This window comes from Poecilia mexicana, unplaced genomic scaffold (assembly GCF_051168715.1).
Source record: "Poecilia mexicana isolate PSO_F unplaced genomic scaffold, ASM5116871v1 scaffold_20, whole genome shotgun sequence".
Classification (NCBI taxonomy): Eukaryota; Metazoa; Chordata; class Actinopteri; order Cyprinodontiformes; family Poeciliidae; genus Poecilia; species Poecilia mexicana.
This window is the reverse complement of record NW_028263389.1, coordinates 7,137,419-7,150,217: the sequence shown is the minus strand read 5'-3', so window position 1 is coordinate 7,150,217 and position 12,799 is coordinate 7,137,419. Positions and strand designations below refer to the sequence as shown.

Below are 12,799 nucleotides of genomic sequence, written 5' to 3'. Positions count from 1 at the left end.
CAGTACTGTTCATGGGGTGTACAAAATATTCCACTCACTAATAGGTGTCACAATGTGGAGAGAATCGTGGGTTAAGGCGATGGGGTCTCCCTGCGAAGGTTCGAATCCTACCAACAATGATCAATGCTAGAACATTAAAAGCTTTTCCCTCATCAAAGTTATGTACATTTGCTGGATGTCTTTGTTCTGAAAGTTCTACGTGTTGAACCGGAATATTCTTAAAATCGCTGCGCATCCGTGTTGCACTTTAATCTGGGCAGTGTTGAAGCAAAGCAAAACTTTTTTTTATAAAATAAATTAATTAATAAAAAAAACACACACACACAGAAACTGAGCTATGTTTATACTCTAACAGCTTAGCTGGTTTCATAATATTCTGTCGTAAAGCAGCATTAAACTGAAACACTTTAGGATGGAGGATCTGAAACTGAATTCCCCAGACACACTGTGTGAGTCTTCCGCCCCCTAGAGGCTGCCAGTTGCAGAGACGCTGATCTGATGAGTAATCTGGGCGTGTGCGCTCACGGCATGCTGGAGCAGGTAGCAAGTTTCCCTGCGGTCTGCTGCTCATGTGCTGTGCTGATGACCTGCCCGTGTGCACCGTTCTCGTCTTTTACATATCAACTCTGTAGGTGACATACAGATTGACAGATTATTTACGATGAGCTATTCCTCATTTTCATTTCATTCAGGTTTATTTTGCTCTTAATATTTATCTTAGCTGTTCTTGTGTCCGTCCACAATGTGCTTCTCAACTCCTTCAAACTGCACATCATTACATATCCCACCCCGGTGCCTTTAACTGCAGCTGACCTCTAGGAAAATGTGTTTTTCCTATTTGTATCACCAGAGTTGATTTGCATTAACTGCTCTATGATGCACTGAAAGTGATACTTTCCTTTTCAGCAGTGACTTTGCCACGCTTTCCAATCTCATGCAAGCACTCTTTTGCGTGTCTGTCTACCTGTTTGGATGCAAATGTGGGTTAGTATGGCTCCAGAGCCAATCACTGCGGTTTGTACAGTAATGTTTTTTTTTTCTTTTGTGGTGACCGCGGGCACAGACATGCTTTTGTGTGTCAGGCTGTATTTGCATGTATCATATCTCTGCCCACCTCATTGATTTCCAACGAGGAATGAAATAAAACAAGCATTCATGAGACTCTTCCTGCTCCCTTGATTATTTGGAAGTGTTCATTTCTGAGGGTCATGAACTCAGAGTTACAGTTTGGTGGTTTCGATAAATGTTACAGCATCCTCCACGTTGCGTGCTACAGCATGTCCTGGAGAAGAAGTGTGAAAAAACTAGAAATAAATGGATCTTTGATTGAAGGAATATGCATAATCTCCACACTCTAAAAAGAAAATTGTTGAACCAACATAATTGAATAGCGTCTTCTGTAGGTAACGAGCAATTCAGTTAAGTTTATCCAACTGAATTTATTAAGTTTAACCAATTCAATATATTATAATCATCCAACTCAATTTAATTTATTTTTAACAAATTTATTAAGTATGCTTAAGATAACAGATTTAAGGCAGTCTTACTCAAATCATTTAGTTTACTTCAAAAATGGTAAATACACTTATATAGCACTTTTCCAGTCATTTTGACCACTGAAAGCACTTTACACTGGAGTCACATTCACTTAATGCCCAGATTGGGAGGCAACTTGGGGTTAATTGCCCAGGGGCACATTGACATGTGGCAGGAGGAAGCTGGAATGGAACCTACAGCCTTCCAATCACAAGACGACGACTCCACCCACAGAGCCACGGTCACTTACCAGGGATTCTGACCCTGGTTAGCTTGAGTCATGGTGTCAGACGAGGGACACAAATATGGTATTGAACTTAATTATTTCAAGTAAAGTCAAAGTAAAAAGGTCATTTAAGGAAAAGATTTGTGTATGTAGAGGACACTGTAAAAAGAGTATTAACATTTAGTTTGGAACTACTTAAAAGTTTGAGTTGACTTTCTGTAGAATTAAGTCAAAGAGATTTTAAATGTTTATTAGAAGAAAATAAATGATTTGAGTAAGAGTGACTTAAATTTGTCATGTTAAACCCCCTCATGAATTAAGTTAATAAAACTTATCAAATTGAGTTGGAAGGACTTAGTGAATTGAGTTGGACGATCATAACAAAATGAGTTGGTCAGACAGGATACGAAACTGGCATTGAACTGAATTGTTTTAAATAAAGTCAAAGTGAAAAGTTCCTTTAGGTTAAAGATTTGTAAGTTTTGAGTTAAATGAACGCAAAAAAGTAAGTTGTCATAGGAAAAGCAAAATAATTAAGTTAAATTAATGTAAATAAGTCCATAAGATGAACTGCAGCCCAAATACACTTTCTGGAGTAAATCTAGCAATTTTAGAAATAAATAACCTTTTGCCTAAGTACATTCACTTATACTCACAGGCAATACAATCCCATCTAAATAACAACATATTTTATTCAGTGATGTCTCAATTCCCATAAAATAAATATAAGTGAATACATAAATATCACATATAAAAGATAATGGCCTTTTTCTTTTAGCCACTCCAAAAATGATGCATGTCACTGAAATAAGGCTGATGTGTGTTGATCTTCAAAAATCAGGATATGTAAATAATAAGATAGTTACCACTTACACCTATTTTACATACAATATGTACAATAAATTTATGATTTATGATGATGAAGCAAAGAAAAAGAAAAAGAAAAACGAAACTAGATGAAAATTCACCAAACACAGGAGGTGGCTGGAAAGGTTGATAAAAAAGAGGGAAAACCACAAACATGTTGAAAGAAAACTCTAGCAGTGGCCACATCTAGTGGTCAATGTGTCTCCATTTATTTTAAAAGGATCATACAAAATTTACTTTGTTTGTGCTTTACATCAAGTTGTACTGTTATTTCTTTTTGTCAAAAACGTACCTGGAGTGTGGCTTCGACGTTTTCATGCAGGTTTGAGGAATCCTTGAGTCTCCCGTGGGAACCATGCGGAGGTCACTCAACTCTTGGAGAAGGATTGCTGTAATGAATTATTAAAGAGGGAGTATTGGAAACATTGGGAGACTCTTAAAGAGACAAAGGCCATTTTAATGGCGTCAGAAATGCCTGCGGTACACAAATTTGTATTTCGTCATTTTTGATATGTGCAGCTTTTTCTAACAACACAGCTACTTGATTATGCAATAAAATGGCACCGTGTGCCTGGGAAATACATAATACTCCCGCCCCTTTAAGACTTTATAGCACATCTTTACTGTGAGTTCCAATAAATGTTGAGGGTGATATAGATTTCCTCCCCTCATGAGGGGAGGGGAGGATATAGATTTCCTCCCCTCATCTCAGCACTCCATAAAAACATCTTTTTTTGTTTTACTGAGAGGCTGCTGAATGTTATAATCATCTAACTTTAATCAATGAGATTCACAAGCATCTCCAAAAAAAAAAAAAAGAAGACTTGTGCGCACAAACCTCCATAAACTGCAGCTTGGCGTGTCTGTATGTCTTCCTCTCCAAATGCTTAGACAAAAAGATGTAAATCAAACTCAACTCCTTTTCAACACTGCTTCACGTCTATATTACCTGAAGACATGAGTGTTTAATGTGGCGTGAAGCGTGTTGCTGGGCAGCTAAGTGTAAGTGCACACACTCACTCTGTATGTACACTGTTGCCTCTGTTGATCTACGATAAACATACTAAATGCAAATAAGCAGAAACCAAAGTAAACAAGACCAAAACTGCCTCTGTTATCACACATGATGAACTCTGGAACTACAGCTACAGGAGATCATTTGTAGGAACAGGCTAAAAACAATAAGTAGCATTTGATTTGTTCTCCATGAGTCTTGGCTGCCCATTTCTGTGTCCCCCAGTTTCTTTTGGACACATTTTTGATACATTCTGGCCAGAAACACCAAAACAAAACAACAACAACAAAAATCCTCCAGTTTTGAAGATAATCTGACTCACATGTCAAACCGTCGCAATGCATTCCATGTCAAGCCTGCTGAGAGTCGTATGCTTTTCTGTTATTCTTCCTTCTAACACATCAACTTTAAGGACAAATTTTAAGGACCAGCAATTATGTTCACAGAAATAGTCCCACTTTTCTGCAGGATGATTAAATGCTTAGGGGCCGGTGGTCTAACCAGTTTGGAAAGGGTGGAGAAAAGTGCCAGGTGTGATAAATGTGTATCAACAAGACAGAAAGAAAAGATGTTACAAGAAAGTATATTCGCTACTTTTTTATTGGTCAGAATTTGCAGAGAAGCAATAATAATCACTTAATTCTGACAGATGCTTGCATATTTCTTTAACGAACTGTAAAGTGCAGAGTATTTATTTGATCAAATAAGCATTTAACATGTCCCGTAAGTCAAGGAAAAGTTAAAAAGAACAATTGAAGAATAATTCTCACAGCTTACTTATAAGGCAAACATTTTTTTAAAGATTACAGAAGTCATATTTTCCCACCAGCTTTGATTAAAAAACACACATTGGCATATTTGCCCAGTAAATGCTAGAGCATGTTATTAAGCATGTTATTTTACAAGCATCGTCACTTCTGTGATGAAGAGGAAATTTGCTGAAACATGTGGGGTCTATTTATTTATACATTTCAATTCCTGAAAAATGTGCTCATTATTTTACTGGCAGCAGGTGACTGTATAGAAAACAATCATTTTCTGAGCTTCACAGAAAAAACCCCCAACAACTTTACTTCCTTATTTGTGCTTTTACTGAGTTTTAAAATCATCTGCCTTTCACTGAACCTCAGAAAAGGGAAGGCAACCCTTCCTGGTACAACAAAAAGTATTAGCAACATTGTCCACATAATAGCTTATTTATATTGCAGAGAACTAATGCATTGTCTTTTACAGTAGCACAATTTGACTCCAAATTGTGAATAATCACTAGTCACTGCAGAAATGGGAAGTCTAGCCATCGCCTGACACGCCAACTCACCTACAATCTATCATTCACATAATACATTTTGTTATACTGTTACGGTCCAAGTGAAAAAAAAAATAAAGTAAGAAAACAAAATGAAAGTACAAACTCTAATAGTCTGCATGTTTTACATATTAGGGAGTACCAGCAATGATCTGGTTCTGAAATTTTTATGATCCGTGGCTTACAGTCTAAAAACTGTTCTATTTTTCCACAAATGTTAAAGCTGAGGAATTTGGTGCGCTCCATTTGCAGTTGGAACTCGGACGTTCTGACTTCCCGGTTGGAAAAATCAACTTGAATGACCCCCGAAGTCGGACTTCACACTGAGACAGAGGGATGCAACTTGTAACTGTAAATTCACAAATCAACATGGCCGCTCCAGGCATCAGCAGAAGCATCTGTGATGGAAGAGCGCCACATTATTACATGTAGCACCAGTTAACTATAAACTGAACAAATTAAAAGTTGTGTTTCCCTACGTATGTTCATCTTTAAGCGATGAACAACTTTTTCTTGGAAGCCATGTTGAAATCCTCATCTCTTTGACTATGATAATTGGAACGCTGTTATCGACTCCAACTTAAATGGATAAATGGATCTGCGGGGACATTCACTCACAGCCAGAGTCCTTCGCCAAAGGAGATTGAAATTAAATCTTTTTCTCATTGCTTTTGTCGTTATTCTAATAAACATCACAAAATATCATAGAAAAACCTTAAATCGATTGCATTCATCCCTAATAACTGACAGAAGCACGCGCATTGGAGTGCAGACTCTCCATCTTTATCATAGCCTTTCCCCTTACACAGACAAAACTTTAGATGTCTGCCGTCACACAACAGAGGTTATTCTTTTTTTTCTTCGCAGCAAACATCCTCGGGGTTCCCAGGAGTCTGCTTAGAGCTGCTTTCTCGCTGTGACAATTTCACCTCAGCATACACAGTCTGTTCGTTGTGCTGCGCCAATCTGGAGGAAGTTTCAGGCGTCTTTCTGCTAAACGTTATTTCTCCATAATGCAGCTGTTCCTCTGGTTTAGTGGCTGGCATTTGGACATCGCTGATTTGACTCTGAAAAACAAACAATGTTTATAAGGAAGTGGTAAAAAAAAAAATAAATGAATAAAATGTACAAGTAAAAACTAATTGCGGTTTTGTAGACACAACTGTTGCATTAACTCACCTGAGTCAATTTGGGAGCTCGGTATTTGGAGTTAAAGTACCTGGCAGACATAGATGGAAGATTATTTGTATAGCATCTTACATACTCAAGACAATCAAAATGACTTTACAGGATATAAAAGCAAATGAAAGAATATTGCAAAGCAGGGGCATAAAATAAAAATGTTAAAATTCAGATATGAAGTCAAGGACTTTTTCAACCAGAATCATGCAGTGTCTCATAGACAGGTAAAACTGTTTCAGTAACACTGACTCGACCACAAAATGTAAATACAAATCAAGAGCAGCACATTATCTTGAGAAGGGGCTGCCAGCAAAGATCCACTGTGGTTTAAGTGCCGACATTTCAGTAACGAGAACTCTGATATGCAACATCTTCTTCTTGCCTCAATGCCCTGTTCCTGTCATTGAATAACTGGCTATTATTTCAATGACGTAGGAAATAAGTTTACAAGTCATTTTTCTATGGCTTTGATACAACAGTACAATATACAAGTTGATCTCCAGATAAACTCGCCTACCCTACATGTTTTGGACAAGTTAAAAAAAATAAAATAAATAATCCACTGCATGATTGCAGACAGACACTACATATGCTGTACATGTGTACCACCACTGTAATCTGAGACCAATGTCATGGCTTATTCTCTGAATTAGAAATAATTATCCAAAATATTGGAGACACTCAACCAGCTCTGAAACATAATTCAGGGTTGGATTCACTGTTGGTTAATCTGTAATTCCGAATAATAAGTCAATAAAAAGGGTGTTACGGCAGAAAATAATGCACTCTGTCCTGAAATGGCGGAACACTGCGATCCCTGTACACACAGCGCTATTCACAACGGCAGTAAAGCAACACGAACAACACATTTACTCGGAAAAACAAAATAAAGACTTCCAGTTTGAAAGGGTCTTCTTTGTTTCCTCATGTTTAGACTCCCCAAAGTATTTTTATACCGTTAATTCTTACCTACAAAAGTTTAAAAATTATGTTTAAGTGTAAATTATGTAATTACTGGAGAGGGCGTGTAACGATCTCAAAAATTAGATTTGGTTTGCAGTTTCAAGCACCCTTCATGGAACAAATGGAAAAGATCTTCTTTCAGCCTTCATATCTCTTGGTTGGTGCAAAATCCCACTGCATTGTGAAGAACTATACCTGTGTAGGGTAACCTGGATTTAGCTTCTCACTAATGGAATTTCTGATACTCACCAAAAACCAGCAAACAGACAGATGAACACTATACATCCTGCTGGAATGATTCCCCAGTAAAGAGGGTTAATCGGCAAACCTTCATGAAACAAACAAAATGTTCTGAGTTTAGAGAGATCATTTATATGTTGGAGAACAGAAGATACAATACAGTTACCAACTTACCAATGACAGAAATATGGATCACTGGAGATGTTTGATTTCCCAGATCATTCATGGCCATACAATAATATTCACCTCCCTCAATGGCACTGAAACTATGAACCTGGCCCACAGATAACTTAATGGCTCCTTCTGAACTGTTCTTAAACCAGGTGAAGCCGTTGACAGGAGGTTTGGCTCTGCTGGAGCAGCTCAGCTCCACCCTGCTACCTACTGATGGTCTGATGGATGCTGAGGTGTGTTTAGGAGCATCTGGGAATAATGAGGCACACATGAACTTTACTGATCAGAAACAGCTGAACCATGACCTGCTGACAGGATCACTTACATGAAACACTGAGAGTCACTTCTGTCTCTGCTGTCTTGTTTCCTCCAATCACGGGATATCTGGAAGAACATCTGATGTTGTATCCATCATGTGTGTCTGACAGAGTGATGTTCTCCTGGATTTTAGAGGTAAAGGTTCCATCTGTGTTTTTCTCTGTTTGTCTGAGAGAGTCTTGTTGGAGATTCCAGGTGAGTTGAGGAGGTGAGTGTGGACAGGGAGTGAAAGCTGAGCAGGTTACAGTGACAGACTGATGCTCCTTCAGGTCAGAGGGAACATTAATGCTGGGACTCCAAGGAGAATCTGGAGTTTCACATCAGACAAGACAAAGTCAAAACATCATATGAAATAATCAGGAAAATTGATTGAGGGGTGGCGGTAAAAAAAAAAATAGCCAGATTTTTTTTTTTCTTTTACAACAAGCGATAAAATAAAGCTGGAAGATGTTAAACAAACGATAAAAAATAAAAGAAGTTACCATACTTAATCAAAGGGTGATGTAGGAAGCAGAAAAAGCTTCAATAATGTTGGGCTTAATTTGGGATCAACCGTCTAGTTAAAGTTTTGTTTCTGTTTTTCCAATGGCCTGTTACCAAGGTTGATCATTTTACTCTGATTTGGCCCAAACCAGATAACTGCGATAACGTTTTTAATTTATTTTTTATTTTTTGCAGGTGTAAGACAGGCTTACAATCTCCTCCTGGAGCACAGCTGGTGCTGATGCATCAGAATCCTCAGATCTGGCAACTTGTACAAGGATTTTATCAAGATCTGTAGACTGCACGGGTGCAGTCAAATTTGAGTCCTCTCTGCTGTCTCTGTCTTCTTAAAATGTGGCGGCTTTGTTAATTAGCCATGTATTTCTTTCAGACATCCAGCTTAATGACCAAAACTAAAACCAAAAGCATGTGAATAGTCAAACACAGCTGGGTATGTTAATAAAGTTCATGTGTGTCTCATTTTCTTCAGATGTTCCTAGAAACATGAGTGGAGAGTTCCCCCATAGCCTCTGAAAGTCCCTTTGAATGCATGGAGTGATTTCTTAATGACTTTAACTACTTTAACGAAAAATTAAAAATCCCTATGTGCTCAGAAATTGGTAGTTTTTATTTTCTTTTTCTCCATTTTTGTACTGGCAATATGTTCCAGATTTTCTCATGGCACGTCACCTATGTCAGCTCTAAGTATATTAATCTAAACTGCAACAAACTCTGAATGGATTGTTGGGTGTTTGTTTCAAGAGAGTTTCTTACATGGTCATAAAACACAAATGTGTTTCAAAAGAATAAGAAAGGAACAAAAGATAAAGAAGCTAACCGTTACCTTCAGTAGTGACACAGATCCTTGATGATGAATCATTACCCAGATGATTTGTAGCCACACAGTAAAACTCTCCTCCCTTAGTAGCATTTAATCCATAAACTTTCTCCACAGATACATTAACGGCTCCATGTTTGCTGATCCTGAACCAGGTGAATCTGGGTGGAGGTTTGGCTCTGCTGGAGCAGCTCAGCTCCACCCAGCTACTTGCTGACACCAAACCTGATGGACTGATGGATGCTGAGGTGTTTCTAGGAGCATCTGAGGAAAATGAGACACATGAACTTTATTGATCACAAACAGCTGAACCATGACCTGCTGACAGGATCACTTACATGAAACACTGAGAGTCACTTCTGTCTCTGCTGTCTTGTTTCCTCCAATCACAGGATATCTGGCAGAACAGCTGATGTTGTATCCATCATGTGTGTCTGATAGAGTGATGTTCTCCTGGATTTTAGTTGTAAAGGTTCCATCTGTGTTTTTCTCTGTTTGATTGAGAGAGTCTGGTTGGAGATTCCAGGTGAGTTGAGGAGGTGAGTGTGGACAGGGAGTGAAAGCTGAGCAGGTTACAGTGACAGACTGATGCTCCTTCAGGTCAGAGGGAACATTAATGCTGGGACTCCAAGGAGAATCTGGTGATTTCACATTTATTAGACAGTAAATACAGTGAAACATATAAAAATATTCAACAAACTCTCAACATCTGTCAATTATTTTCAGATATGTTTTACTTGTTCTAAACATAGGGAACATTTAAGCAGTCTTTTGCAGTGTTCAGTGTTACATCTTTGCTCCTGAAGACCAGAAAAAATATCTGAAAAAAATATTTTATCGCCAACATGGGTCATAATTCTGAAAAATGTGTTATTTCTATTATTTTTCTATTCATGCTGATTGCACAATAATTTCTAGATGATGTATCAAGTACAAATATTAAAATGTTCTTTTAATCAACAACAACATATCTTTATGTCTGAAAAGGGTTGTACTAAGATGCTGTACAAGTTAGTTTTTGATTTATACATATGCGAAGGAAAATAGAAACCAAAGTTTTTGTTCACATTTTAATAAAAGTTCAAGCATTCTGTTTGAATGAGTTTTACTCAGATTGATTTGTACCCTGGTAATTATAAGTTTTAAGTAATCTCTTAAATTATGCAAAATTGATCTGTTTTAGCTCCATATTATGTTATGGGTGTAGAGATAGAGGGACAATTCCAATCGTCAAATTGTGAAGATAGTTTTAAATTATATTTTTAATCAGTACAGCATTTTATAGCAATTGAAAGTAAAATATTAACATGAAATGGCACTATGTGTCTGGAAAATACTTTTACTGTGCCACCCCTTTAATGTACTGGAAGTATTGTTAGTACTTTAGAGCAGCTCTGAAAGGGTCTTGACTTGAATCTGAGAAACGATCTGCTGAGGGAGCAGCAGGGTGCAGATTTCTCAAACGAAGACATTTTGTTGAAATACAATTGGAAACATGAAAAAAGAATATCAGTAATCATAACTAGGGTTTGTGTAAAGCCAATAAAAATATGTCATTTTAAACAATTATAATTAATTATTAATTAATAGTTATTGGATCATTTTTAAACAGAATGTAAATAAAATAAAATAATGTATACTTTTTGCAAAATTGATAGTCCTTTCAGAGGAGTCCTTTAATGTTTTCTTTTTTTTTTTATCTTTTGAGAGATGTAATTTCCTTTCCCATTTGAGACAAATTTCTTGGTTAAAGAAAAGTATTTTCAATCAGGGAATAAATAATTCTGAATAACATTGTACATCAGTATCATAGAACATTAAAAAAAATTTTTCTTACCTTTTACTGTTATGTGAAGAGGATCACAATCAGCGCTTGCTCTGAATGCCCCCTTCTCAATGCGGAGGTAGTATGTGTCAGTATAACTGGTGTTTAAATCAGGAAACACAGTGGTGCAGTTTTCCTCATTCAGGTTTCCAATCATGTTCAGTGAATATTTGTTAACTGATCCGTCGCTTTTGAAAATAAGAGAGTTTGGGTTGGAGTCGAAGTTTGTGGTATGTTTAAACCAAATTCCAAGGATCAGATTAGTGTTGTTATAGGTGGAATGAGTTACATTGAAACTACATGGGATTTGCAGACAAGATCCACTCAGAGCTTCAATCTGACGAGGCACGTTGACAAACATGAAAGTACTGGGACAACCAGCCAAACCTGTAAAGACAGACACATGATGAAAATGATGTGGAGCAAAACACCGTGAAGAGACAGTTCATGATTGATAAATTACAGTTCAGCTGCATCATGTTACACGTGAAGGCTTCAAATAAAAATCAAATATTTCAGACAAGAAAAAAACTGAACAAACATCTCACCTGGAAGAAAGAAGACACTCAGTAACATGTTGACTGTCAGCAGGTTCTCAGTCAGACTCTGATAGACGTCCATTGTTTCTAGACAGGTCACACATTTCAACACAATTTATATACGTAACTCTGTCTGACTATATAAAGTCACCAAATTTATATAGTCAAATCAGTCAAACAGGTTTGTTTGACTGATTTAGATAGTCAAACAAGTACAAAGCAGGACGTGAAATCCTCTCTAAAAAGAGAGAAGGCTCTTACCCTGAGTAACAGCTGGAGCAGCAGTGATCCAGTATTCTAGTTGACAATCCAACGAATGAAGCAGAAACTATTTTGCCAGAGGTGTAATGTTTGGTATCAAACTTACAATGAAAGGGGGGAAGGATGATACATTCATGAGGAACTAGAGCTGATTTGAGCTATTCAGGCAGAACTGAACAAAAGAAGCAGGTACAGCAGCACTGCAACACAGTGATAGAAGAAGACACCACCAACACTAGCGAGGCGAGAATAAAGGCTTTGGCAAAAATGAAAAAAAAAAACAAAAAAAACAAACTTTTGTTTCTCAACATGATGTGAAGCAAAGAGTTCTGGGACGTTTTAGAGAACATTACATGTTTGAGGAAATGACAGTTTTACTCATTTGTTGCGACATGTTGTCATCCTGATAAGGTGAGCTTCTTGCAGTCCAGATGTGATTATTACTGAAAAGGTAATAACTACAAAAGAGTCACTGAATTCTGGAAAAACCAAAGTCTAACATGAAAACTGCAGCATCATTTAGTTTCCAAGCTTTGCCTGTGGGTGGTTCAATCTGAGTGTGGAAGTGCTAACTTCCCAAAGAGGACAAAGGGAGAAGATGAAGTGCAGTCATCCGTGTAGCTACTTTTCGTGACAATATCAACCTGTGCTCTACATGTTGGGCTTTCGGTTTGAAAGGTTCCTCCATATATAAATTCTTTAATATTATTTCTAACTGCAAAAAATAACATTTGCAGTTTGTTCTCTTTTTCTTATCTATCTCACAAAATCTACTTTAGACTGATCATTTATGTCCCCACATAATCAGTTAAGTACGTTTTGATTCCAGGTCCTCAGAAAACCTTTGAAGAAAAACACCATACATGTACAATATAAGCTGATTTAAGTAATTGCTCAATCACCTCCCTAAAGTTGTAAATATGTTCACATTTGGTGTTTCATCCATATGCAAACTTTCTATTTACAAATCAGCATTTGTGGATTTTGAAGTTAGGAATGACTCCCGGAGTCTAAGTAAATAACTTT

General features: G+C 37.2%; 1 protein-coding gene across 2 annotated transcripts; it reads right to left on the bottom strand.

Moving 5' to 3' along the window:
- Positions 1–7,826: 7,826 nt before the first annotated feature.
- Positions 7,827–12,365, bottom strand: LOC106908571 (myeloid cell surface antigen CD33-like). 2 transcript variants are annotated; one of them, XM_088001568.1, is made up of 4 exons: positions 11,774–12,365; positions 11,522–11,599; positions 10,986–11,360; positions 7,827–8,134 (listed from the first exon to the last, which is right to left on the bottom strand). In XM_088001568.1, the coding sequence occupies exons 2-4, from the start codon at positions 11,592–11,594 to the stop codon at positions 7,827–7,829; spliced, it is 756 nt and encodes a 251-aa protein (XP_087857694.1). In that variant the 5' UTR covers positions 11,595–11,599; positions 11,774–12,365. The 2 variants fall into 2 exon arrangements, with proteins under 2 accessions (XP_087857694.1, XP_087857693.1); XM_088001567.1 differs by lacking the exon at positions 7,827–8,134 and adding an exon at positions 9,370–9,786 and having other exon boundaries at positions 11,774–12,363.
- Positions 12,366–12,799: the final 434 nt, after the last annotated feature.